The 27,929-nt window shown below is 45.8% G+C and overlaps 1 protein-coding gene across 2 annotated transcripts; it reads right to left on the bottom strand.

Moving 5' to 3' along the window:
• Positions 1 to 182: 182 nt before the first annotated feature.
• Positions 183 to 27,894, bottom strand: LARS1 (leucyl-tRNA synthetase 1). Of its 2 annotated transcripts, none has more exons than XM_041397489.1 (32): positions 27,654 to 27,894; positions 26,630 to 26,748; positions 24,113 to 24,200; positions 23,470 to 23,550; positions 22,902 to 23,042; positions 21,634 to 21,795; positions 20,941 to 21,053; positions 20,477 to 20,540; positions 19,882 to 19,949; positions 18,935 to 19,160; positions 17,791 to 17,878; positions 17,624 to 17,700; positions 16,921 to 16,974; positions 16,106 to 16,246; positions 15,317 to 15,394; positions 14,345 to 14,430; positions 14,189 to 14,254; positions 14,013 to 14,095; positions 13,280 to 13,418; positions 10,401 to 10,613; positions 9,486 to 9,543; positions 8,703 to 8,766; positions 7,832 to 8,015; positions 7,525 to 7,615; positions 6,572 to 6,712; positions 5,910 to 6,050; positions 5,711 to 5,821; positions 4,785 to 4,895; positions 2,892 to 2,996; positions 1,681 to 1,776; positions 1,165 to 1,297; positions 183 to 558 (listed from the first exon to the last, which is right to left on the bottom strand). In XM_041397489.1, the coding sequence occupies exons 1-32, from the start codon at positions 27,657 to 27,659 to the stop codon at positions 353 to 355; spliced, it is 3,534 nt and encodes a 1,177-aa protein (XP_041253423.1). In that variant the 5' UTR covers positions 27,660 to 27,894; the 3' UTR covers positions 183 to 352. The 2 variants fall into 2 exon arrangements, with proteins under 2 accessions (XP_041253423.1, XP_041253424.1); XM_041397490.1 differs by lacking the exon at positions 27,654 to 27,894 and adding an exon at positions 27,474 to 27,601.
• Positions 27,895 to 27,929: the final 35 nt, after the last annotated feature.

The raw sequence follows: 27,929 nt of genomic DNA, 5'->3' as shown, positions 1-27,929 counted from the left end.
CTCTGCCTTGGGCTGGATCAGCTTTGGAGGGAGCTGAATGCAGCTGAGAAGCAGCACAGCTCCCTGGAGGAAGGAGTGGAATTCTAAGCATGACATTCTGATTTGTTCCTGAAGACCCTGCCCACAGCTGGAAAAGAAGGGTCTCCAGGGGAACTGTTTCTTTTCAAGAGAAGGCAAAGCACCAGAGGAAAATAATTTTATTAAATCCCTGTTTAAATGAGCAGGGGCAACTCACATGGGAACTCAGGTTGGTTTGAGTGGGCTTTTTATTTTTACAGAACAATTTCTCCCCTTTGTTTAATACAAATGCTCCCAAGTCCCTCCATGAACGTTCTCACTAGACACACACCAGTTAATGCACCAGGTAAACAATTGTGTCCCCAATGTCCCTGGTCAGGCCGTTCTCAGTGACACAGACGTGCCTCTGGGCCAGGTCAATGTGGAAGATGGCTTGTTCCAGGATTGGAGTTTTGCCTGCTTCCTCTTTGCCAAGGACTGGAACACGGCGGGGCCCAAGCACAGGATCATCAAACCTCATCAGCTTCACCTTGGAGAGATCTGCACAGAGAGAGCAGCTGGTCAGGCCACGGGAGCTGCACACAGACCACAGCAATGCTGAACCCTTGGAGCTGCCACACCTGCTCCAAGGAAATACATTCTCATGGGAATAACTCATGCTGAGGTTTACACCAACACAACAATGTCCTCCAGGGGTTACACACTGAGTTACCAACAGAAACAGGGATAAACCACACAGAAACACCAGCTCCTAATACCACATTCCAAGCACTGAATTTGCTTTATCTGGCTCAGGACAGGTCTGAGTAACTGAACAGTTATACCTCATCTTCTGAGGAATGAACTGCAGAGACTGGGAGGAAGGGGAAGGTGAGGGTTGATTTCAATACAATTCCCCATCAAAAGGCAGACTAACAGCACTGCTAAGCAGACCAAGAAGCCTGGGACCCTTCAGCTAAGCTTCCTGCAGGTGCAGCCTGCCAGCCCTGTGCCCAAGAGCACGCTGACACTCCTGGGAAGACAGGGAGGGAGTCCCTGCTTCACCTCAGTCCTGCCCAAACGCCCACCCCAGCTGGCAGTGACTCACACCCCAGCCCTGTGTGCACCCCCTCAGCAGCTGGCACAGCTGTACTGGTCCTTTTGTACCTTTGATCCCTCTGTCCATCTTCATCAGGCGCCTGACGATGGTCTCTCTGCTGTCCCCTTGCCTGATGTCCATTTTTGTGGAGAAGTGGCCGTTGGAGGGCTGAGGGTTCACCAGAAACACGGACACGCCAGGCTGTGAGAAACAACACAGACCTTAAAGGAGAACCCGTGCATGGGATCCCTCAGGAGAAACATGAAACTAGACCAAATAAACATCTGCTGTTAATGAAACTTCCAGAGGGATAAAATCCCTTTAGAACCTGCCTGGCCATGCTGGATACCAGCACTGCCCCAACTCTAAAATGCAGCCCAAAGTGTCACAAGGGTTTAAAAAGTATTTAGGGGAATCATGACATTTTTACTTTGAGAGTTAGAAATATACATACATGATAAACATTCATGTCTGATCAAAGTTTTTAAATGGCGTATTTAAAAAAACCCAGACAAAAGTAAAGTTTCAATTTAAGTTTTTTAATGAAGCTTTCAAACTTTCAATATCTGAATTTCTGGTATTACCTCCGTTCTGAATACAGAAAATGGTTTTCCTGGACAGCAGTCTTCTTTGATTTTATCTTCTGCTTCAGAAGCAAACTTCACCTCAATGTGATCCAGCTGTAAAAGAAGAAATGGGGGAGGAGGGAATAAGCAGGAGTTTAAATGGCTTTAGAGGGAAGAGCAGAGGTTACAGTCCCATCAAACAGCTCATGTAGGAAAGGAGCAAGCAAACCTGCACTGCCATACAGCAACAAAAGCACAAGTGAAGCCACAACATCTTGTTTGGAAGAGCCCTCTGAGGGTCACCTACTCCCTGTGTGAGGTGCCCAGGACCCCGCTGTCAGTCTCTGAGGACAGTGACCCCCAGAGACCCCCAGCCCCTCTGGCTGCTCCCAGCAGTGCATTCCTGTTCTGAGGACACACTGCTCCCTCCCCCCTGTCAGAGGGCTTTGAAGATTTACAGATGGTTTAATTAAAGTTGCTGCTCGCTCTCAGCTTTGCTCTGACATGGGACAAGCCCAACAAAGTCACACTTGTTTCATACTGCACAGGTTACATCCAGCTCTGCAGTATGTGTAGTTTCTAATTCTTAAAAAACAGTTGCTTTTGATTTTGACTTTCGGTGTTGGGGTTGTTTGGTTTTGTTTGTTTTGGGTTTTTTAACACCACGTGCCTGAGCTGTCCCCTCATCACCATGCCCCTATTAAACTAAATTCTGCTCATCACATGAAGCAGCACAACTGCTGCCAGGCTGGATGCCTTTTACACAGCACAGTGTGGAAAGCCCTGCCCAGAGCCTGCTCCTTGCAGAGGGAAGACATCCTGCTGCATACCAGTGTAGGTGCCCAAGGACTGACTGCTCTTGCTAATGCCTTGAAGCAGCTCCTTCCCATTTCTTCAGCTGGAAATGTGAGCTACAGACTGGCTCAGAGAAAAACATATCCTCAAAGTGCCAGTGGACTCACTGTCACAGCTGCACCCAGCTCTGCAGTGAAAAGCAGCCCTGCTTTCTGGGACCAGGCTTGCAGTGCACACCTACCCCTGCACCTCATGCCAACACTGAGCAGATCCACACACATCTATTTGACAAATGGAGACAAAGCTGATGAAAAACTGTTACCTGAGCAATGCACACCCAGAAGTTAATGTAAAGAGGCTTAGAGCCTTAGGGGAGGCTGCTGCTCCAGCTACCCCAATAAATGCCAAGTGGTAGGTGCCAAGTCTGTACCAACCTCCAGGGAATTTGTCAAATAGACAATGTTCTCCATGAGCACTGCACGCTCATCAAACTCCAGCTCAAGGTCAAGAACACGAGAACCATTTTTCTCCAAGTTTTCCTGTGGGGGGGAGGGAAAAAGTATTAAACCCTCTAAAGGCTGCAAGTAAAATGATGCTTCACAATGGCAAACTATCCACATTAGTCATGAAAAGAACAGGCTTGTAAATCCAAGAGCTCTCTGCTGGCACAACATTAGCATTGGAGCAATAATTTTCTTGTAACAGGGCTGCTTCTTCTACAGGGAGCAGGTGACACTGATGGGAGGAGTAAGAGCAGTTAGAACACATTTTTAATATAGAATTGAAAAGGTGTTTGACATTCACAGTTATTTAAATCCCTACTTAATGTGCAGGTTGAGAATTCACAAAATCAGTCAGCATTTCAGTGGTACTTCACAGCAGGAAACTCAGGCTCCTGACCCAGTTTAAAATAAAGGACGAGCCCACAACACCTGGACGTGCTCTCAGCGAGTTCTCTGCAGGGAAATAACAACCACTTTGTATGTTAACATAAAAGTAACTTCATTAGTCCAGAAAGCCAGCAGCAACAGTCACAGGAGACACAGTATTAAAGGCAGTATAAAAACCACACTTTTTTTTTTTTTTTAACTAAAACAGAACTTCCTCTTTGGAGTTTAATCTGTCCCTGCCTGGCTCTCACATGCTGAGCCAGCTGCCTCCTTTGAAGCTCTGCTTTGTCAGCCTCAGCATGGCTGTGGTTTCCTGGTTTCCTCATCAGTTTAATGTGAAGATTCCCTTTCAACATGGAACTGCTTCCCTTTGCAAATCACAGGGGTGCTCCTACATTTCAGCCCTCCTCTGATGAGTAGGAAGCACAAGCAGAGATGCTCCTTGTACCCTGGAATTGATGAATAATTGGTTTCAGAGAAAGACATTGCTCAGGGGAGTCTGAGCTCAGGTGTTTCCATGTCTCTGTGGGAAACAGGCTGCTGCTCTTTGGAAGGAAAAAGCTGGATTTGAGGTAAGCCTCAGCTCCTTCCCCACTTGCCCCAGGATCACTCACTGCTGCCAGACTAAAGACACCAACACACAGCAATGTTTCAGCCCTAACTCTTAGGGCTGAGAGCTTGTCTGACCTTTCCCAGCTGGATCAGTGGATCTAACACATCCCTACTGTTCTTACAAACTTGGGAAGCTACAGAACTGCTCTGTGCTCTCTGCTCCTCTGAAGATTTCCAAGCTTCCATGAAAAGGAACAATCAAAACAACCCCACAGAGACAGCAAAGAACAGCTTCACTCCACATGACAAAGCTTACAAAGAGGAGTAATTATTATGTGCATTTCAAAAATCAAGCTAAAGCTTAAGGACAAAAAGTATTTTTTTTTTTACACTCATTAAGATTTTTTTCCATTACTAATCCTTCTCAATTTCTACAGATCATGAAAAGTCATTAAAAAGGTTTTAAATAATACACTGCAACCACTCATTTAAAAAAAAAATTGTTAATTCTTTGCTTCTTGGCTCTCCCTAGTTGTTGTATTGAATTTTCATCTGCAACAGCAAGCACAAGAAAGTTTCTTTAAAGAAATGGAAGCCAAGATTTTCAAAAAACTGGAGAAGTCAAATAGGATACATTTCAAATAGAGAGGGATCCAGGTATGTTTGAAGTACTGCACCACCCACAAAACACAGAAAGCACCAAGCCTCAACCAGATCCAGAGCTCACCTGGGCTAAGTCACACAGAGACATTTTTATTATGTAGCTCTTCTAGAGGTGTAGAAGATGTTTATAAACAAACCCTTGAAGATGCCAAATAAGCAAAGGGAGAGACACTGCAATCACAAAAGCTTTTCCTGTACCACAACTGTCCCTCTGACACTTACCTTAACCATGGCAACAAAAGGCATCACCTTCTTCATATACTTCTTCAGCTCTGGCAAGGTGTTCAGCTCACTGGCAATTACTTTATTATCTGGCAGCTGACCTCCACTGGCCTAAAAACAGGGATGAACAAGCATTAAAGGGAACAGCTATCATGAAAAATTTGCCTTTTAATATCATGTACTTTCCTGCTTTCCCATAAATACCAGTTTGTCAGCATCACTGATTCCACAGATAGTTTTCTCATCCTTCTGAAACCCAACCAGCATTTAACACTAATATAGAAAAAAAGCCTACACAATGCCCAAAGGTGAATACCCCCAAGAACAAATTCCACATGAGGAACGTTGGTTTATCTCATTGCCACAAGCTGGAATAGTCAGGACTCCCAAATCTATCAGCTACAACCCTGCTGTGTTCATGCTCATCAGGATCCCAAAGCCACTCTCAGCAGTTTCCCCATGCCAGAAGCATAGATCCTTCTGTTCTCTTAACATATTTCTTCTTATGACTGACTTACTCCATTTCAGCTATTTCTTGTGACACTGCTGAGTGGTACACACTTACTCAAGGACTAGAACAAAGCTTCCTAGCCCACTTGCACAGTAAGGCAGCAGCAGTCTGTCAGTCAACCATGTTTCCTCAAAAACATACTTGTAAAGAATATTCAAAAGTTAACCACTTACAATTGAAAGAAAAAACAGAGCACAGGCATGTTTTTTACTCAGATTGTCAAAACCAATGAAATGCAACTGTCAAATCAATGACAGTCCTTGGGATATTTTCACTAAGCATCTAAACTTACTGGACAGTTGTAAAAGCATAAAGAAAATTATTCTGCTGAAATAATTTGGTAACGAGGTACAGCTTATAAACTTTCTACAGATGAGCCCCCAAGCAGCTGGAGGGCAGAGGAGGGGATGAGCACCTGGAAGTGCTTGCGCAGGACGGACAGGGTGGTGTGCTGCCAGGGTGGGTAGCTCTTTGCCACGTAGATGGTACAGTGAGAAGGCTTCTGGGAAGGTTCTTTCGTACTTTTCTGAGGAAATTAAAAAAAAAAAAAATCAGGAAGGAGTCCCTAGGCAGTACAGAATTGCCACACGTGCACAGAAGCAGAGCAGCCTCACCTTTCCCTTCACAGGTGCCGTGTAGCTCTTGAGGCGCAGGCGCAGGTCGTGAGCTGCTTCCATCAGGTACTGAGAGGAGCGAATCAGCACCTCATCCACGGGCCCTGCTGCTGGCCACGAGGCCCTCAGGATGGACTCAGCCTTTGGGCAGAGAAGGCAGGAATGCACTGAGTGAACATGTTAGCTGGTGGGCTTCCAGCTGGATTGGAAAAGAGAGCTTGGCCAGTTTGGACCTCAGAGAGCACCCACCCCTAACAGCCGAAAGGAGGGGACACACAGCCAAGAAGCACTGCCAGTGTGTTCAGGAGTACACATACAATCACAACTACCATCTGCCTGTGGAATGTCATCTATGAGCAGAGGGCTTCCAAAACATCAAAACTAAGCTTTGTGCAGAAGTGTAAGATTACTGCATTGCTGCACTAAATACTAGATCACCTCTTCATACACAATGATAGTGACTGGTATTAATGCTGCACATGTCATCACAGCAAGGCCAGCTCCCTGCAGCCACTGTCCCAGGGACAAGGAGCCAGTATGACTTCTTGGATTCTGACACATCTTTCCTATTTGTACAGGAACATCTGGAAGCCTGACACGGGTGTCACTGAAATCCACAAAAGCTCAGCTGTGAATCAATGGCAGAACTGAAACGTCAGTACCTTCCCCAGCAGGGACCAGATGTGCTCACACAGGTGGGGGCAGATGGGAGCCAGCAGCAGAGTCTGCACCTCGATGAACTGGAACACCAGCTCCCTGTGCATGCCCTCGATGGCCAGCTCCCGGTACTTGTCTTTTGCTGCCTGGAACAACAACACAGCCATCAGCCCTCTGCTGCCAGGGAGAAACACCAGAGTCACACACACCTGCAGGCTCCAACACGCCTTCAGAACGTGAGCAGCTTGTCATGATGCATTACTGAGCTCTAAGAACTGTATTTTCCTGAAGTACCCACATGTGAATCTGCCAGCTGGCCATTGGATTTTTGCATTTATGTGGTACTTTAAGAAACTGTTTATTGGCACAAACATAAAAGACAAAAGACATCCACAGCTGTGTATCAGGTGCTGTCATCCCAAATAAGTTACATACAGATACTAATAAGAACTAAGAAAAGGGCAATGAATATGATCTATCATTATACATAATTCAGCCTATTTAACCCTGCTCCTGAGTATCTCAAAGCAGCCACATGAAGGAGCGTGTGTAATTCATGAAGTGGAGCAGCATGGCTCTGCAGACACTCTGGAGACATGGTTTATGGAGGGTATCAAAAAGCACTATGCTTCCAAACAATTTTGTTGATGCATTACCTGGCTTTCTTATGAAGAGTCCTTTATCATGAAAGATATAAAGAAAGACAACACTCTTTTTAGCAGTGTCTCTTTTTAAGCAGCTCCTTGCTCATATTAGACATCAGGACTATTTGCAGAATTGCATTTGCTTTCCTCTGGACCTTGGTAAACCTCTATGATTCCACATTTATTCCCTTGAAGTACACTTGTTTCTTGACACAATTCTGATTTCAGCTGTATGATTAAGGATCAGAGACAGAAGGAGCAAAAGAAATCCACTAAGTAACAAATATTGGGTGTCACTTTCTTACACCTCCTACCTGAAACTCAAAGAAGCCAGTTTTCAGAGCTTCCTTAAACATCATCTTCTCATAATTTTGTTCTGTCTTCATTATGCCTGCATTCATCTCACTGGGGAGGGAAGGGAAGTGACAACATCAATACAGCATAGTCTGCCCTACATAATGGCAACTGTAAAACTGTCACCAATTCAGCCAAACCCCATAGCCTGTTCTGGAATGAGCTCTGTTTTATGGAATTCATTAATTTTTAGAAAAAATAACTACAAGATTCCACCTTGCAAGGAAAAACCTGGCCCAAACTGTATCATTAACCTTCGTACCACACCTGGCAAAGACTCTGTCGTTGAAGGTGCTGGCTGGGCCACTCCTCAGGCTGTCTCTGTTTGCAATCATCTCCTTCACCCACTCCACCCACGTGTAGAGGCGAAGAATACCAGCATCTGCCATGGCTTCCACGAAGTTGGCATCTTCAACAGTGTCTCCAGCATCAGCCAAGGCCAAACGCATGCCTGAAGAAAAGGGGATCAGCTGCAGGGCTGGGTGCCACGAGCTGGCCCTCACCCCTGGAGTGCTGTGCCTCCTGTGACAGCTCCCTTCAGCTGCAGTTAAATGCAAAGCAGGCCACAAACTGCCTGGCCAGCCAGAGGTGCCTCAGAGGAGCACTTCCCCAGGACAGGAACACTGCCCTCCTTGGCAGGGACCAGACAGACCCCAGAAGCAGGAGACCAGCACAGTCCCTGCCAAAACACAGGAGCAAGGGAGGAGCATGGCACACGTGGGTACACAAATATGTACACACCCCATGCACACCAGTGTGTCCTGTGTTCTGATCTCCCCAGTGAATGTAGAGAGACCAAGCAGGCTGCTCCTGGAGAGCTCAGCCCCAGGAGCAGCCCCTGGAGAGCTCAGCCCCAGGAGCAGCTCCTGGAGAGCTCAGCCCCAGGAGCAGCCCCTGGAGAGCTCAGCCCCAGGAGCAGCCCCTGGAGAGCTCAGCCCCAGGAGCAGCTCCTGGCTGAACCAGGTGTGCTAACACACATCCCAATCTTCCAAGTGGAGTTCAGCTTTTCAACAAGAACAGGTGGCAAGTGGCAGATTTATTGCCATTCAATACTCCAATAAACTCCTTTGAGAGCTAAACACTCATTTCAGTCGTTTTGGCATAATTGACAATCAGATGCAGGTCAGAACACACTCACCATCTGCAGAAAACTTGTCAACAGCTTGAGTGAGGGTGAGGAAGTTGCCTGTCGATTTAGACATCTGAAAGAAAGATAAGAGTGTTTGTTTTCTCACACATCCCCTGTGTTGGTGGATAAGCAAGACAAACCCAGCAAGGGTTTGGGCAAACAATTTTCTCATGAATCACAGCAAAAAGCATTTGGTAAATCTGAATGAGGTCTCACAGCAAAAGCAGACTGAACTCTGCATGCACTCAGCAACAAAACATAATCCCAGAAATTCCCTAAATTAAACTTAGAGACTACATTAAAACTGGCAGCTTCAGATCCCCATGTATTTATTTTTCAAGAAGGACTCCACTACGGTTTGTCTGGGGGGTTTTTGATTCATACCAGACAGTATCCAAGACCTAACTCCTGGGTTAAGGCACTTTTAATTCAGTTCAGTGTCAGAACTTGCACACATTAGCAAGCTATTGGCACAAACTTTTTCCTCTCACTGCACCTACACAAATGCTCTAAAAAGATAAACTTTACCTAAATAAATTAATATTCTGTATTACCATAAAACTTAATAGAAATGCACCAAACTCTTCACTAAATTGGTGAGACTACACAAGAGCTGACTTAAGAGAAGGTGCTACATAGAATCACCACCTCTAATGAATGAAAAAGTGGAGGGCACTAATGAAGAAATGTCAGTATTTCCCCTGCTTACATCCCAAGATGAAGTTTCCAGCCTGCTTAGCAAATGCCTATTTTGACCACACAAAAGCCATGTCACACAAAACCTCACCATACCTTTTCAGAATTGAGGAGCAGATGTCCATTGGCTCTCACAGCTACTGGCCATTTTTCCCTGTTCAAAGGCAAGACACAAATCTTTTGGCCAAGTAAATACATTTTCTCTTTTTTAAAAAAAAATGAATAAATATTTTATGTTCCAGTTTGAGATGAACGCCTTGAGTGGAATCTTCAAAAAAAAATACCTAAGGGTTGTCTTAAATATATTAAGGAGTGTCTCTGAAGATGAAAAGAACTACAGTATAAAGGCTAAGGATTATCATTGCTGAAATGCAGGGCAGGGAGCAGTGCACCTGCAATTACAGTTCACTTATGTCACCTTCTTCAGTTCAGGTATTTTTAATTTAAAGTCCAAGTGATTGGCACTGCCCAAGAGCACACAACAGTGCTGGGTCCACATTTCTACCCATGAAGGAAGGAGATATCAAATTATCCACAACCATGTTTACTATACACCAGAAACACACTTTTCCTATATACAGTTTTATGCAACCCCTAGACCAAAATTCAAGGGAATGCAAACAGTACCTTCACCATAAAAGCATCATGCAATGGGCAAAGATTCTCAACCAGTCCTGCACAGCCCAGGGGAGTACATATGGCTCTTTTAACTATCCTTGAGAAGGAATTAAGGAGACTTAATGATCAAGTCAAACAAATTCCAGTGCAGGAATACAACTCAACACTGGGAAATCCACAGGAGGAGATAATACAGAAAAACCAGGGGAAATAATGGTAACAAACCTTTCCATTTCAGTAACTTCTGTTACAGAAAACTATCAAAGCTGCAATATGAAAGAATACGTACAAGATTTTGAACACAATTCTAAATGTTGCACAGTCCAAAGGCCATTAGCAAATGGAGCAGAACTGCAAACCCTCCAGCTTTACCTGCATCACTTCCCAACTCACCTTTGCTCTGACCACATGGCCACATGATTGTAGAGGTAGTACGACAGGTGATTGGGAACAAGATCTTTGCCAGAAACTCTGAGATCCACAGGATACCAAAATTCAAACTCCTCCTTCAGCTTATCCAACTTTTCTTTTGGAATCTCAGTTTTAGGGAATGGAGCTGTCTTGAAGAAGATGTAATCCCAAACCTCTTTGCTCATTTGATGTGCCCTGCACACAATCAGTCCCACATTGCACAGTCAGCAAAAGCTCCTCACGTTCTACAGCACTTTCTGCAAGGCAGCTTAAACCTGTGGCTCCATTCTCACAGCACAGTCCACCCCACCAGCCAACACAGAGTGCCCAGGGTGAGTGAATCAGTTTAGGTGAGTGAATCCAATGTCAGAAACAAAATTCAGAACTGCTCAAGCCATGCCCTGCTTAAACTGCCCTTGGAGATTTCCCAATTAAACATACAGACTCCCATAAAGAAAAAGTGATTAATAATTCAAGCATAATCTTGAATATCCTGGAAACTTGATCATTTCTTTTCCAAATGTCACCACCCAAGCCTCAAGTGGCCTTAAGTGAACCTTAGAGCCCCTCAGTGGTATGCCTCATGGAGCCATTCCAGAAGCCCAAGAGCAGGAGGACAGGAGAGAACTGCTGTACAGTTCAAGGCTGCCTCCTACATGGAAAATATTTGTGGTCTTTTCCCACTTCAGATGGAATGAAAATTTAAAATTAACATTTACTGCAAGACACATCTTACCGATTACCAGAGGTAAGATCCACAATTTTGAAGGAAAATACTGATGAGATACAGCTGATACCCAGAGCTCTGTGGCCACTGGGCTGCACTGACACATCCTGCTTGTTTCTACAGAGATTCTTATTCCTGGCTCCCAGAAATTCAGCAGAGTGCACCAGATACTTCATGCATTCCAAATTAAATACTTTCAAGCCAAAGTTTGCTATGTGCTAGCACCTGCTAAGGGGCTTTGACCTGTGCTATGCAGAGAGGAAAAGCATTCTGGACCCCAAATACTTCCAGAACACATTAAAAAACACCTCAGATAGTGATCTGTACTACCAGTCCAGAATGAATCCTACAGGTACAGGTTTGCTGCTTTGGTTCTGGCAGTTCTTGTTCTAGGCTTTAAATTGCTGTGCTGTGACTGGGCTTGTGTTGGGTGCCAAATTCATTGTAACTGAAGGTGACTGAAAGGATGGGTCATAGATCCCCTTTTCCTTCACACCACAGAGCAAGTATCAGTAAAAAGCATTTTCCAAGGCTGCTAGATGTTATCTACTTGCATAGGAGAGCACTCTAATTGTACATGCTTAATTACATCAGATCTGTAATTCAGGGCCCAGGATGCTCACTTCAAAGCTTGTTTCTAGACACAACTAGCTCGTGCATAGCTTCTCTGTAATTACAGAGGTTTGAGCCCAAATGATAGCCTTGCCCAGTTTCAGAGGTATTTCTGTCTGTAAGTATCAGAATGTTTACTTTGGAAATGATTTTCAGATTAGTTATAACATAAAGTAAGAAAACTTTCCATTCCAATATGTAAACTACTCCAGAAATTAGTCCACAAACCACACAGAATTAGAGCAGATGACTCAAGGCACAATCTGAAGTGCTTTTTCAACTCCAGACTGAGCTGTACTATGTCATCTCTCTGACCCCTATCACCACACTTCAAAAGCCACTCCAACCAAGAGGTCAATGCCTCCTCCCCCTTGCTCTGAAGGCTCCCACAGACAAGTTGTGGATAAAAGATGGTTCTGAGCTTCCAGGAGAGTGACAGTGACAAAACCCAGGAACTAAATCCTACTCCCTCTGTACACTGGAGCCTACAATTTACTGTGGTGCACAGCAGCCTCAGACACCTAAGCAGCCACTGAAACCAATCACCCAACGACCTGCCAAGGCCCATTTCAAGGCAAGTCAAACAAGTATTGAAAAAAGTGATTTACTCTCCACACAGTTCTTTCAGAGGTGCTTTCAGAAGCACTTTTCCCCTCTCTCTTTTTCTCACTGCCTGTCACACTCCTCTCTTTCCTTACTGCCCCTCTGCAAACCTGTTCCACCTCAGCTCACGTCAGGTTAAGTTTAATACAGACACTTTTTACACACAAAGCAAAGACTCGGCCTCCTTGGCAAGTCTTTCTGCAGAGCAATTCAGGAGATAAGCACAGCGAGAAACAAGAGAACTTGTTGCAGCGTGCTTTTATACTTTGTAATACTTTGTAATAGTTGGATTTTGTACCCCCTTATTCTCCCCAATGATGTACCCCTTTTTGTACCCCCTTCCTCTACCTGTGTAACCATTCTCCTGTGTTGAGATCATCCCCGCCCTGGCTCTCTGTCAGTCACTCAGCATCCCATCCCTTCTATCTAGATCTTTCGGTCAAAGCCGTCGAGTGATTAGCCCGAAGCCAGGGGTCAGCCCCCCAAGGATGATGTTATACGCTATCCCAAATGTCCATCCCCTAAGGCTGTATCCCTGGAGGGTCTTTATTGGTCAGCAAATGTATCTACCCTCGGTTTCCTCGCCCCCTTTAAATGTAACCTTGAGATTCCTTTGTCTCACTCTGAGCACGGCGCCCCCTGAGGAGTGGGGCTCTCTGGGGAGCTCCGAATAAACCTTGGACTGGCCCCCTGTTCAGAGTCGGCCTTTTACCCTCCACCGATGTCTCTAGCGTCTCTTCTGCTGCAAAGGCGACCAGCCCAGCCGCCCTCAGTACCCTCGGGGCACCAGAGAGTGTCCCCCTGCTGTCGGTCACTTCGGGGCTGTGCCCCCATTTTCTGCCGACCCGGGGCTGGCCGGGGTTCACTGGGAGGCACCCAGAGAGACGGAGACAAGAACTGAAAGGTTCACTCTCCTTACCTGATGCCCAGAGGAGACTCCCCTTGGCCCCTCAGGTTCCCCCCCTGCAGCAGGTGAGCCACGGTGTAGTAGGCCATGTAGATGGTGGAGTCGGAGAGAGACTCGATCAGCCAGTGCTCGTCCCAGGGCAGGCGGGTCCCTGCGGGAAGGCTGCGTCAGGCCCGGGCACCCCGGCCCACACCCCCTGCAGCTCACCAGTCTCAGTGGAACACAAACATGCATGTGTACTTTGGTACTCAGGCTTGTGGGTTTAAAGAGTATTTGGTTTAAAAATTACACTATGCATTTGAAAATTTCACTCAAGAGCAAACAGTTGCTGATTTTCAATCTATTTCCTGACGCAGCTCAAGAACATCTGCTGTGGGTTACAGTGCACATCTAGCAGCTGTCCCATGTCAGGCTACTCAAGATGAAGGCTAATCAGGATTCGAGGAGAAAACTCAAGAAATGCTATAAGCTCCCTCTCCTGAGGTCCCTTCCAAGTCAATGGCCCAGGCAGAGAGCTGCTAAGATGTTGCACAGACTACCTGTAGTAGTGCAAATATTACCAGCCCCATGCCCTTCCAACAAAGCACACCTTCTCTGGGATGCTGGGCCAAGATACAAGTTGGAAAATGTTGTTCCCACACTTCCCTACACCACTGGGGATGTTGTACAGCACTTAAGCCTTCCAAACTAAACGAGGAGTATCATCCTTACAAAGAACCAGCTGAGAAAGGAATGTTTTGCCTACCTAAGCCATACGTCCTGGAGCACGCGTGCTCTTGTAGCCAACCTAAGGTAGCTTCAAAATTTCTCCTAGTCTCTTCACAGAACCTGTAAGAAAGAGGCTCTTACTGCCCTCAGCCCTCTCAGACCCCACCAAGAGCAGCAAAGTCACTCTCCTTTCCAGCCACATTCATAACTCACGTCTCCAGATGTTGCAAGCACTCTGAAGTCTGTTTCTTCCAGCTCACTTCACCATAATCTAAATACCTACAGTCAGGAGAGGTTTGTTTTAATAAAGCAATTGAGAAGTAGTGTACAACTGGAGCAACTTTGTAACTGCAGCTTTGTTTCACTCACCACTGGTCACAAAGGGCCACGACACACTCATCAGCAGATCTCGATATAACTTGTTTCTCAGGTTCCATATAAATCATGGCTTCACCCTAAGAGTTGAAAGGGCAATGAAAGCTGAGATTTAAGTACTTAAGAAAGCATTGAAAATCCTGACAACTTACTAAAAAGCATCCTCTCCATTCTAATCTGGTTTACAGCATTTACTGCACAGCTCTCACCACTGCACAAGCTCTCTGCCTCGGTATTCCCTCAGGTAAAGTGAGGCAAGGCTTGACTCTGTACCCTAGGACAACTTCTCTAAGGTACCAGCTCAGAGCACTTTGTGCAGAATGCATGAGGAAAAGGAGGACATAAGCACAAAATATTCCCCACTGACTATGCCCCTGACTGAAACAGCTCCTAGGAAACTGGGGGATAGAAGAAGGGGGAAAGGCAAAGGAAAATGGGATGCTGAGCTTCAAATCTACTTGCACACATCATGCTGATGCATTACAATCTGGACATAATGCCACAATACCAAGGGAATGATGACTACATGCCTGAAGCCTCTCTCACTCCCAGTCCTCATCAGGGAGTCTCATCAGAGGGATGCCACAATCACTGTTTGTTTACTGCTCTCCTTTTCTGAAACAGGAGCCCAGCAAGGGGGCATTTGCACACCACACATCTCCTTCACTGGCCTGAAAGAGACTTGACAGTCCAGGTCCTACACTTCCAGTATCCTCCCAGCTAGGCTAAAGAATAAACTGGACCACCAAACATGTCCTAGGGAAGGTGACAGAATGAGGCAGGGAACAAGAGAACTCTAAGGAAGCTGCTCAGCCCACGAGCCCAAGAAGAGCAGGTCCCTGTCTCTGCAGTGACCCAGAGCACCCTGAGGGCTGCAGAACACACCAGGGGCTTCTCTGGCACTCAGCCCTGTGAAAAGGGCAAAGCAGACAGTTCAGAAGCAGCTGTGTGCCCACTGTCACTGACCTTATCCAGCATCAGCTTCTGAATGTGTTTCTTGACATCTTGAACTTTTTGTCCCTTGAAGTCATCCACCAACATCACCTGCAAAGACGGGTCACAGGAGATAATTTTTTCCAAAATTTAGCAAGAAATATGTGCCACAGGTGTTCAAACCAATATAAGGAAGTATCAGGTACTGAAATCTTTGACAATAAGAGTACAGATATTGGGGTTTTTTCATTATGTGCAGTCATCTTTACCCAAGAACAATTTGTACACATCAGCATCCACACTGATGACAGATTGCAAAGAGTCAGAAATAAAAACTATTGCTTGCTTACAAAAGAACAGCTGAGAAATACACATGGTGAGCTACTGGGGTAAAAACAGGAGGAAAAGAAAAAAAAAACCAAAACAAACACCAAAAAACCCAAAACAACAACAACCACCAACTCCAAAACAAAATAAAAAACCTGCAAACAATAACACCTTCTCATTTCATAGCAGTTTCCCTATCTATACTTGCAACAAAATGGATCAGCTCCCCAGAAGGTGATCACTTGCTCAGAAACCAGGTTATAATGCCCAGAGAACACAGGAATGTGTGAATGGAAACTTTCTCCAATTCTACACCACTCCTTCAACTGCAGAATCTTACTGCAGGAAGAGTCTACATGAAAAGCCCTTTGGGACTTTTTTGGGAAAAAAGGATACTATCCCTCTTTCTTGAGATTTTTTTTTTCAATTCTTTACCTGCCTTTATTTTCTCCTAGTTGAACTCACCAAGACTTACCAAAATCTTGTATTACTTACTCCCTCATAGAATCCTTTCAGGTACACTCTCTCCTTGGCCTCTGCAAGCTTCTCTCTGTCATTCTGGCTCTGGATTTTGAGCTCCTCACAGACAAATGGAGCACAAAGGCTGCCATAGCCTGGGATTTCAATGATGGGCACCTGAGAATTAACAGAGGGCTGTCAAACCCCTGCTGCACCCCACTGCTCACTCCGTACAACATCCAACACAAGTTACACAGGGCTTACAACAGATGGCTGCAATTCCCTCACTGCCCAGAAGCTCTGGCAGCCCCAGGGGGACTCCTGAGCTGCCCAGGTGTGTCCCACGACAGGACACCACATGGAGCTGTGCCAGGACTGCAGCTGGCACGTGGAACCAAGGGTGCTGCAGAGTACTGGGATGGCTTTACCTGGAACCTGCATTTCCTCATGAAAACTGCCTCAGCCTCGAGGCTGTGCTAGCAGTGAGGGACTTCAGCTTTTTGCATTGAACACATACCCTCCTAATCTAGCCATGAGGGCACCAAGTTTTAATCAACCAACAGGTTAGCAGGATAATGATGCATTCCATTTCCCAAAACAATAACTCCTTTAAAAATTGATGCTTTCCTTTCTCTCTGAAGTATAGCATAGAACAACAAACCTTGGTTGCAACCCTTAACAGACCAAATGTTGCAACTACAGGACAGTATGAAAACTTCACATTTTTCAGCTGAGAAGGACTTTAAACAGAAACTCTGGAAATTAGCAGAGCTCCTGGTTTGTTTCTCATCAGTGAGCATAGCTCCCTGTGTGCTGTAGATGGACACATCTCACATTCACGGTGCACTCACCGGCTCGAACGGCAGGACCATTTCATCCCTGATGCCATACTTCACCCTCAAAGCCTGGAAAGTTGGAAGAGAAAAAAGCAATAGATAGAAGTCTTCTAGATGTAAAGGTTTTTATCCATTCATAGTGGGTTTTTGTACATAATGTTTTATTACAAATCAGACAAAGCCACTTCCCTGCCTTCTCACGATTTCTGACACCTGAGCTCAATCCCCACCTCATTTCCAGGTGATTCTTTGCCATAATTGTCTACATTTTTTAAAAGGGGAAAAACTGATATTGCTCTACCCTGAAATGAGTGGGCAAAAATTCAGTAGCCAGAGATAGCTGTTCAGATGCTGATGTACTCCTGCAGTTAGTAACAACCACTTTCAGTCTCATTTGAAATTCACAGAGAATCTTAATCTCATTTTTGAAAGTCATTTCCACAACAAGAATTCATTTCTGTTTCACTGGTGCTCTTCTCTACCTTAACATGCAGCACAGGTTACATGATTCTCATCCAAAACTCAGACCTGAAGTCTGAAAAAAAACCCATCTGTCCTAGCCCAGTTGGTTTAAACTTCATTTATTTCTAACTGCTTTGATTTCAAGTTAGAGATGGCAAAATGCCAATTAAAGCAAGTTTCATTTTACTCACTGGATATTCACATTTGACCCTTTTCACTAGGGAAAGGAAACAAACAATTCAGTTAACAGACTGACCTGCTTCTTTTTCAAGTCTCTCAGGGCTGCAAAGTCATCTGGAGAGTCAGAGGGAACACTTGTCACCACTCCAGTTCCTTGGCAAAAGAAAAGATAGACAGATGAAAGGATTTGTCCCCACACACTGAATGCCAGTGGCCATCCAACAGGCTCTGCTGCAGAATTACCTTTGTCCTCCTTGATGGTGAGCATGGGCAGGGCATAGATGACCTTGTAGGTGGTGAGGGGTGCTGAAAGTGCAGCACCAAGGATCTCCTGAGCAGGACAAAGCAACTGCATTACAGTAAATCAGGGGCTTTCAGCCTAGTAGAGTAAGCTCTCCTGGCTGATATTCTTCAAATTTTCTGCAAATTTTCCTGACACATTATGAACAAATTAAATGCATTTTATATACAGAGAGACAAGGAGGAAGTACATATGAAAATGTGTGGTACTATTTGAGACAGGGTATGGGTTATATATTGGTAGAAAAGTCAAATAGCAAATACCAAGAAACTTAAACTGCAGGTATGTAGAATTGGGAAAGCATAGGAAGCAGAAGGACAGTTTGCTTCCAAGTGTCTGAAGCACAACAGCATTGAGGCAGAAGTGGCTTAGGAAGCCAGCATCAAAAGTGACATTAAACAAAGAAACCACACTGTCAAGATATTCACACACTGACAGGAGGCAGTCAAGATGCAGCAGCTGTCTTCTACCTCACTAATTTGCTTGAATTCACATCATGTCTACTAACAAAGGAAAAAAACACATATTTTCTACTTCATTCTTCTAAAAAAGATCAGGAAAGATGGTGACAAGTTGCAGTGAATGGAGATCAAGGGATGCAAACAGCTGAAGGTGCTTTGTATCAGGATGAATAAACACCACTGATGACACTGGCACAAAGCACACAAGTTAAGGACAGCAAACCCCAAAACCACTGACAACCCCTACTCAGCTAAGAACTTCATTCACACAGATGTACTAGAAATGTCAGCACCAACAAAAGCCTTTTCCACATAACCATTTCTAGCTATTACCCTCCCTTTCCATTTACTCTTCCCAGCAAACAGAAAAGCATCACTTAACACTATCCTCTCACACATCATGCTGAGGGAATAGGAATGCATCTGTCCCCAGCTAAGTGCACCAGGTTATTCTCCCAGCAGCAGCCCTGGCTTGGCTGCCAAGGAAGCTGCCTGCTGCTTGCACCGTTTGCCACCAAAGCCTTCAGCCACTCCAACATTTCTGCAATCCCTCCCGTGTTCTCTTTACAATCAGAATTCCCCAGTGGGGCAGCTGAGCCTGGGCAGCAGGCAGCAGGCTGCTCACCTCTCCCATCAGCTCCTTGACCACGGGCACCACGCCGTTGTCCCGGGTGAAGCCCTGGTAGGCCATGTTGCGCGCGGCGCGCTGCGTGCAGATGAAGATGTCCCCGCCGCCCGTCTCGAAGCCGATGTACTTCATGTCCGGGCGCAGCCAGCAGTTGGTCTGGCCAAACATGGTCTCTGGCCTGAGCGTGGCAGCCACCAGGAAGATGTTCTTCCCTCTCAAGCCACTGGGGGGGGAAAAGTGTTGGATAAGTTGCCAGAAGAAAATCATTACGGCTCATACAGAACAAGAACAAACTGACATCAACTTCCAAGCAAGGTTTCCTAAGAGACAGAAGTGGGTCATTAGTTCATTGTGGGTTTTCCATTCCTTTCCTTTTTTTTTTTTTAAATTCCATCTTGAGGTCCATGCAGATACAGCAAATAAAGCAGGTCAAAATTCTGACCAGGTCTTTTGTCTATGATTCCTCTCCGTGTGTGGAGACACGAGGCTTGACTCCATTTCAGAAGGCTGATTTATTATGTTAAATATTATATTAAAATGCTACATGAAGACTATACTAAAAGAACAGAGAGATCAGAAGGCTCAACAAGAACAGAACAGAATAGAATAACAAAAATGCTGTGACTGCTCACAGCCTTGGCACAGGTGGCTGTGATTGGTCATCAGTGGAAAACAATCCACATGGACCAATCATGGATGCACCTGTTGCATTCCACAGCAGCAGATAGTAATTGTTTACATTTCTCTCCTGAGGCTCCTCAGCTTCTCAGGAGAGGAAAAATCCCAGCAAAGGATTTTCATAATATCATGGCTACAGTCTTTGAAGTGATGGAAATAACCAGGTGAAATTAAATTCTGCACTAGGCAAAAGAGTCTGTTTAATTCAATGGTCAGTTCTGGCCAGGAGATAGAGCCCAGCTGCCACTAAAAAAGCCAACACCTACCTTAATTTCGCAGGGTAAGGATCCAACACCTTCATTTTTATCAGTGTGTATTCTTGAGGCCCAACACCCTACAATTCCCACAAACAATGCAATAATCAATAAATTAAAGTCACTTGAGCAGGAAAGAAAATAAATCCTGTTCTGTAGGAACCTAATCCAAACACTATTTAAGGTACTGATGCTTTCCTCAGAGTAAATCCTATTTCCACTAATTTGAAAGGCTGTTCACTAAAATGCAGCCTGCAGAGGTTATACTGTGCTCCTACAGCCAAAAACTTACTAGTCACAGACAATGTCTTAGTAACACCTAAGTTAACAACAGCTTGTTTATTTAGTTCAATAGATAACAACACAATGGAGTAATGCTGCTGGCACAGATTGCCAAACAATCACAGAAACCAGCTACAATGGAAAATACTATCCATAGGTCCAGACAAAACTCCTCAAGAGAGGAGTTCATTCAATTTTCACATGCACTGACAGCTGAGAGCCAGTGACTCTGCACATCCAAACTGTTTTGCTCTAAGATACAACTTATGTTCCATTTAGTATTTAGGATCATAAGCAATGCATGAAAATAAAGTTAAAATATTACCTCTCCTGTTTGCCTGTCATGATCCATGCAAGGTTGTCCATCTTTAGGAGAATAAATTGTATACCTAGAAAAATATTCTCATTTAACAGTGAGTAAACTAGTGTATAGAGCAAGAAGAAAAAAAAATAGCTTCTGGGAAAAAAAGACCTCTTAATGGCATTTTCAAATTTTGTGTGTATCTGTTTCCATCAGTGCCAATGCTCAGTTTTCACAAGAGCTTTCAGAATTGACCCTTTTTTGCTTGGAGTTGGTACCCACAGGAAAACTAAACCTGGAAGACAAATCTCACAGGCTTTGCTGGCACAACAACTACACTTCACTGTGTCAGGCAGAGCACCAGCAAGGAATGATTCTGGTTTCATGTGAGTTAAAACCAGGCTCCAGAGATGTGCCACAGGGCTCTGTCTCTGGCACAGCTGAGCTTATCCACACTCCCAAAATCTCAGAGCTCAGTGGCAGCTTACCGTTTGCCAAACTTAATCTTGTTTCTTTCCTTTAGTGTCAGGAATTGCCATCTCACAAAGGAATCATAGTAGGGATTGACATTTGTTGTAATGAAGGAGCGCCTCCAGTCCACCTGAAAACGCGCAAGAGGCTCCGGTAAGCAAGCACAATCAAGAAACCAAAGGAATCTCATAATACCATAACTATTATTTTAAAAATAAAAAGAGCTTTCTCTCCAAAATCCCTCCACTGACTGAGAAATTTGGAGGTTTTTTAGTAGTTTAAACCAACCATTCAAGCTGCGTTTCAGCACTGCCTTGTTTCATCATCTTTATTTCTCTCCATTTTCAAAGATCTGTTGTCAGCAGGACAAGTACTTTCAGGAAGAAGAATGATGTGATGTCAAATAGAACTACTGCCAATACTGACTACAGAAAAGTTATCTCACATGGGAACCATAGGTCACAATGTCTTTACTGGACTAATTTCCAGCTGTGACCACTGTACAGGGTACAAGCTCTATATCAGAAAAGACTTAATTATCACCCAAGGCCATTAAATGTTAAATGACTAATTCCATAAATATCAGAAACATTCCTGGAATTATGCTGGTATTACTCAGAAAACCTCAAGGAGAAGCACACATTCACCAACACAGTAACAATACAGGTATGGCTGCCTGCATAACTGAGGTTGGGATCACCCAGAGTCACCTTCAATCCCATGCTCTTCAGATCCTGGACAGCAAGGGGAGGGAAATAATCCAGCCAGTGCTCAGCTTCAGAAAAACTGACCACTTCTTCATCAGACAGACCCAAAGACTTCATGATCCCCCACTGGTATTTGGAAGAGCCAGTCTTGGCAGCAGCCTTGCTCTGAAAGAACAATTGGGATTAGGAAGAAGCGCAGTCTCGTCACAGGAGCATTTGCCTCTGTTAATGTTCTGGTTTCTGATCCCAGATACACAAGTTAAAACAAACATTCTCACATCCTGCCTCTAACAGTGAGGGTAATTGACTGGAGTTCCCATTCTACACCCTGGATTCACAGAGGTGTAGAATACAGGGTATATTCTACCACACCTTGTGTTCACTGCTCATGCCCTAAGCCTCCTCTTCCCAACTGTTCCATGCCAATGTCCAAAACACCTGCAGAGGCTCTGCACAACAACCTGGCAAGGAAGTGCCTGTTGTCAAGGCCCTGCTCAAACCCACGGGGGTTTGCACCACGGAAAGGTGGATAGCCCTGCACCCCTGTACCAAAAACCTTTGCTGCTGTCACTTTGCTCATGGTACTTTTCCCAGCTGAATCTCCTGGCTTTCCCCAGCAGTGACCCAGGCAAGGTCACACCTTCTGCCCTGCAGAGCAGCCAGAACCCCAAACCCAGCAGTTCCAGTGGCACAATCTCTTGGACATACATTAACACACAGAGCATCTCTAAACTTTTCCCAGACTTGATTCTTTGCCTTGCTTTGGGATGCTCCCAAAAGCCTAAATCTCATTTAAATACCTGGTAAGTAAAAATAGTTTGGATGATTTTACTGAGCCTATCTAGACAGACTGGCTAGATACCAACTTAAAAAACAGTAACTAGAACAGCAGGAATACACATGATTTACCTCTGAGAAAGTACCTCTGCTACTTCCTACAGCCTGCTTATGAATGTTCTATGAATGGATTTAAAAAAAAAAAAGAGAAAAAAATGAGAGTATTACTCTGGACCTGATCTGTTTTTTCTCAGAAAACTATTAGGCAGTGCATTAGCTTACCAATAAGGGTTTATGCATTAACATGGTATCTCTGGAACCATGCAGCTAATGCATTTTTTCAAGTCCACCCTAAAGGTAACTCAGCTACCTTGAAAAAAAAATATCTTTGCATCAAGGTTTCTGTGAGCCCAAAGGAAGAAAAGCCTACAATGTGCACACCAAAGTTCTGACAGCACAGCTCTCAGTCCAGGAAGGCTTGGTTTAAACTTTACCTTTTTGCCTTTTGCTTTGTCTTTGATGATAATTTCTTCCTCTTTTTTACCAGAATTCTCTTCCTCTTCCTCCTCCTCATCAGGAAATTCCGGTGGGCAACCATACAACTCCATTTCTCTTTTCAGCTTATCTGCACAAGCCTGAACAGTTATTGGGAGCATGTCAGCCAGGGCACCAGCTGCAGTCACAGCCAAGGAGGGGGTTTTACTGATAACATTTTGCATTCCACACTTTAAACTTTTTTGGACCTTGAATTAAGATCTAGGAGATCCTGCCACTTCCAGAACACCTTCCAGGGCAGGAAGAGATTTACTGTAAGGATTTTCTTGCAAATGAAAATATACAACAGGTAAAATTCAGTTTTCCATCACTTTGTCTTTTAAAGTGATGTTATAGCTCAAGCACAACACGTGTTTACTACAAATTCAGGTTCCAAATCACATTGTCTTGGTGAGTTTTGAAATAAACTAAGATGATGTTGGGGATGGACAGCAAGCAAGGCTCCGAGGAGCCTTAGGGATAAAAACCCCATCAGAAACAACCCCCCAGCAAATGCCAAGCTCTCACCTTGATGGGCATCCCCGTGCAGTGCAGCCCAAAGGGAAACAGGCAGCTCCTCCCCTTCAGCCTCTGGTACCCGACTGCGAACTGCAGGCAGGGAAATGGAACAGCTGAAAGGGGCACGGCCCTGGCTGAGCCAGCACCTGCTCAAACACTGCTCAGACTCCTCCTCTAACGCAGCCACTGCTGGGTGACAGAGCTGGGGCAGCCCTGGCAGGAAGGTGGAGCCCAGCTTGTCCCAGGCCTGCCCCTGTGGCTGCACGGGCGTGCCAGGCTCCCCGACCCGCGGGTGTGGGAGCCCACCCCAGACCCTCAGCCTGCCTCCACACAGCTCACAGAGCACAGCCACCCAACAAGGGGCACACAGCTCTTCTGAAGGTTGAGCCACTCAGCAGCATCTCCTAAAAATCTCATTTCAAAGAAAAAACAGGGGAAACACCTGCAGCCTCATCTCACCAAATTAAAAATTACATTAATGGAATTTCCCTTCACTAGTAATACTCCTACTGAAAATGTGGGGAAACAAGGAAAGTTTAATAAGTCATTACTAAAGCTATAAAGGAATTGACATGGCATCCTATTAGCTCAAAACTGAACTACAAAATCTGCATTTGTTCATTTAAAGGTATCAGCAAAGGAGAATTTTTACCTCGCATTTAGATAAGGAAAACGTGTGTCCCAGGTGCAGGCGGCCATTCATGTAAGGGTAAGGAAAGGTAACAAAGTACTTCCCTTTGCTGAGAAGAAAGTCAAAGAATTAAAACACATCATCAGCTTTGTAAATGACCATCAGACAATACACGAGCAAAACAGCTAACTGGGATGTTCAGTTGTTATCAGCCCACAGTGATGTTAAAATATTTTCCTTGCCAGTAACTTGAGTATTTGGTTTTAAAGAGCTGATACACTAACAGCCTTTATCATCCTAAAAAATAAACACAGAAGAAAAAACCCATAGAGGACTGACATCACACAGAAACATTGAAACAGATATAGCACGCTCCCAAAAGTAACAAATTCTAATCCTGCTTCTGCAAATTAATTACAGCAAAGGCTCAAAGTAATTTATTTAATCTCCCACTGTGTGAGTTCAGATTTTAAGGGCACACTGCAAGCAATAACTCCTTTCACAGGGATATATTGTTGCAGAGTGTTTCAAAGATGTATTAAGTTGTTGGAATCTGAGCTCTCAAAGCAGTTAAGAAAATATTTACATTTAGAACAGTGAATTTCTACCTCTACCTTTGTACTCCACGCCTTGTCTCTCCCCTTCACACACTCCCTCAATCCATTAACACACAGGAATAAAGGCCAAGTCATTTGTTTGCCTGCAAAATCTACAGTTTAAGAACCTGACACCTGTTACAGCACTTCAGTTATTATCTTGGTTCAGTCTGACTTTCCCACACACAACTATTGACCTCACACTGCCAAGGTCACTGCTTTTCCAGCCAGAGACCTCCCCACAGGATGAAAGCTGTTGCCCCAGACAGCCCTCCACACCTGTGAAGAGCACGGACCCCACCAATTCCAAAGGATCTGTGCTTCCAAGCACGCTCCAGAGTATTGTTGTTTGTCCTAGAGCCAGTTCTCATAAGCCCTAGAAAAACACTTAATACACCCAAGGATAGCTCAGCTACACTTTGGGGGCATAAAATAAGCAGGATGGCTTCTGCTGTGGTGTTAGAAACAAAAAAGGTTTAATAAAGGCAAAATAACAAACAGAAAAACTCGAGCTAGGTACAGAGGTCTGCCCCTGGTAGAAACACTTCACACAAAAGCCCCTCTTCTCTTTTGTTCTGTTCTTTTCTACTTGATTGATCAGGTGGGACTTTTTGGCTTCTATCCAATTAGGTGTTCTCTGGTGTTTGCTGAAGTCCCTGAGGCCCTATGAGGTGGCTTTCCACCTGACAGCTGAGAGAAGCTTCTGGGCTTCTTTCCTTTTTTGGGGGACAAAGGTTAGTTTTTGCCACTCTGTCATTGGGGGGCGCATTCCTACACCAGAGGATAAAGGAGTTCCTCAGTGTTTACTCAGGGGCAGAAACAAAAGCGACAGAGCCACGGTCTTCCCCAGCAGCGCAGAGCACTCTGCTGCAGCCCGTGCTGACACGGAGGCTCCCCGGTGTTATGAATAAAAATATACCTATTTTTATTTAAGGTTACAGAGAAAAAAAAAACAAAAACGGTGGGACCAGTTGCTGTTAAATTAGCTTAATTGTAAAGAGTTCTTTAATTGCCCGTCAATGGTTGGTGATTTAGCCATTGTTCTCCCAATGCTTGCCCCGGAGCTACACCTGGACACGCAGCCCAGGAGAATAGGAGTGGCCTGGGACCACGTATGCAGATGAGAAATGCACCGCGCCAAAATTTTCCCGTTTTCCTAGAAAACCCCTAAAAACAACGAGCCAACGCAGAATTAGGGGACCCTAGGTGATGTCTAAGGATGGGCGTGAAGTCCAGTGCCTGCTTGGATCCTTTTTGCTTCACACCCTGACCTCAAAGGATGTTCACTAAGGAGGGGACCCGAAGTGTTGGACCGAAAAGCAGGAATCTGCGAATCTCCCGTGAGGACGCAGTCCCCAGCTCTGCCTGCAGACCAGCAGACAGAGCTGCATCACCATCATCATCATCATCACCCTCCTCCTCCGTGCCACTCTTGGGGGCAGCGGCGGCGTGGGCGCGACCCGTCGATTTCTCCCCACCTGAGCTGAATCTCTTTAATAAAGGCATTGAAAAGGAGAAAGATCTCCTGCCCTATTTATGTCACCCGGGAGCTGCCTTCCTGCAGCTCTGCACAAGCACAGGAGCCTGCTGCCCGGCAGGACTGCGCGGCACCGCTGTGCTCTGCGGGCACACAGCACAGCCGTCCCTCCCAGGGGCGGGGAGACTCCCACTGCACAACCCCTCCAGTCAAGGGACACGGCACCAGGGAGAGCCTGGCTTCAAGCTCGCAGAGGGTGCTGACACTGCCAGGGAGTGACACAGCTCCTCTCGTCCTGCTGGAGCCCCGCCACACACATACTCAGCCACTTTGTGTCAACAAGGTGTGAGCAAGTCCCTCCAGCTGAGCCACGAGCACTGCTCCTTACAGAGGGGCCAGGTTTTCCCCCCAGAGACTTGGAATGAAAAGACATTTCAAGCAGTGGAAAACCGGGTGCAACGATACCTCCTCTGGTCCTTCCTGTCTGCAGCGTTGATCTCAAACGCGCGATCGCGCTCCCACCTCTGCTGGACCTCTCTTTCAATCTTCTTCAGGAAATCCACTTTGGCTGTTCCCTTGCGCTCCTGTTGGGCGGAGAAAGGAAGAGAAGCCTGGCTGAACAGGGCACGGCAGAGCTGTAGCCCATGCCAGCCCCACCTCCGGGGGTAAGGGCTCTGTATCCCGAGATCCAGCCCCGTGACGCCGGGCCCAGATCCGCAGGGAAAGCACAACAGCCGCCTCCCGCAGCAAAGGGCTCCGCAGCAGCCAGGACACACACACGCCGGCCGTCCTGCCCATAAACAGCAAACTCAGAGCGGTCTGAACTGCGCAGGCAGAAGAGGATATAAAGTTTAAGTGAAAACTCCCACAGAATTCTTGTTTTATTCCAGACTCCCCATAAACCATGCAATGCATCCCCCTCTTGACGTAGAAGAGGATATAAATCTTAAGTGAAAACTCCCACAGAATTCTTGTTTTATTCCAGACACCCCACAAACCCATGCGAGGCATCCCCCTCTTGACACACAGCACTCGCTATGCTAAGAGGGCAGGTGACAACTCTAACTGTGCTTCACGGAGTTCAACAGGTAAAGAATTCCAAGCGATTTGAACTAAATCGGTGTTCAGCAGCCCTTCCCCTCACTCCTTTATCACATAACACATGGCAAGTATTAAAGGATCTTATTCTTTCACCATGTAACACACAGGAATAGGTAAAGGACACACGCATTACGGACACACGCATTCTGCACTGATAAAAGTTGAGGATTTCGGTTTTTTCCCATCAAAACCAAGACACCCCTAAGACCTTTACACCAAGGGGCCGCAGCCGCCGGGCAAAGGCCCCGCGCACGCCGCTATGGGACCCTCTTCCCGGAGACCGCGGCGCCGGAGAGTGACCCTGAGGAGAGGGTGAGGAGCCGCGGGGAACGCCACGAGCGCCCGCGGAGCCCTGAGGCCGGAGCGCCGGCCCGGCTCCTGCACTCACCGCCATATTGCCGCGCCTCACGGGGTCCGCACGGGCCGTGCCAACAGCGGCAGCGCGCGGGGGCGCCCAGGCCGTACCAAGGCAGCGGGAGGGGGAACGCCGGGGCCTTTTTAGGGTGAAGGAAGAGGACAGAAGGAGGGCGGCAGGGAGAGCGGGCGCAGCGATCGCTGCGGCCTCTCGTGCCAGCTGGGGAGGGGGAAATGAGCCCGGTGCGCCGGGCCAAGGCCTGCGCCCGCCCGCACGCTGCCCCTTTAAGAGCGCCCCCCCCAAGATGTC

The sequence above is a fragment of the Onychostruthus taczanowskii genome, unplaced genomic scaffold, assembly GCF_017590055.1.
Source record: "Onychostruthus taczanowskii isolate IOZ18803 unplaced genomic scaffold, ASM1759005v1 scaffold14, whole genome shotgun sequence".
Taxonomy (NCBI): domain Eukaryota; kingdom Metazoa; phylum Chordata; class Aves; order Passeriformes; family Passeridae; genus Onychostruthus; species Onychostruthus taczanowskii.
This window is presented reverse-complemented; position numbering and strand designations above follow the sequence as displayed.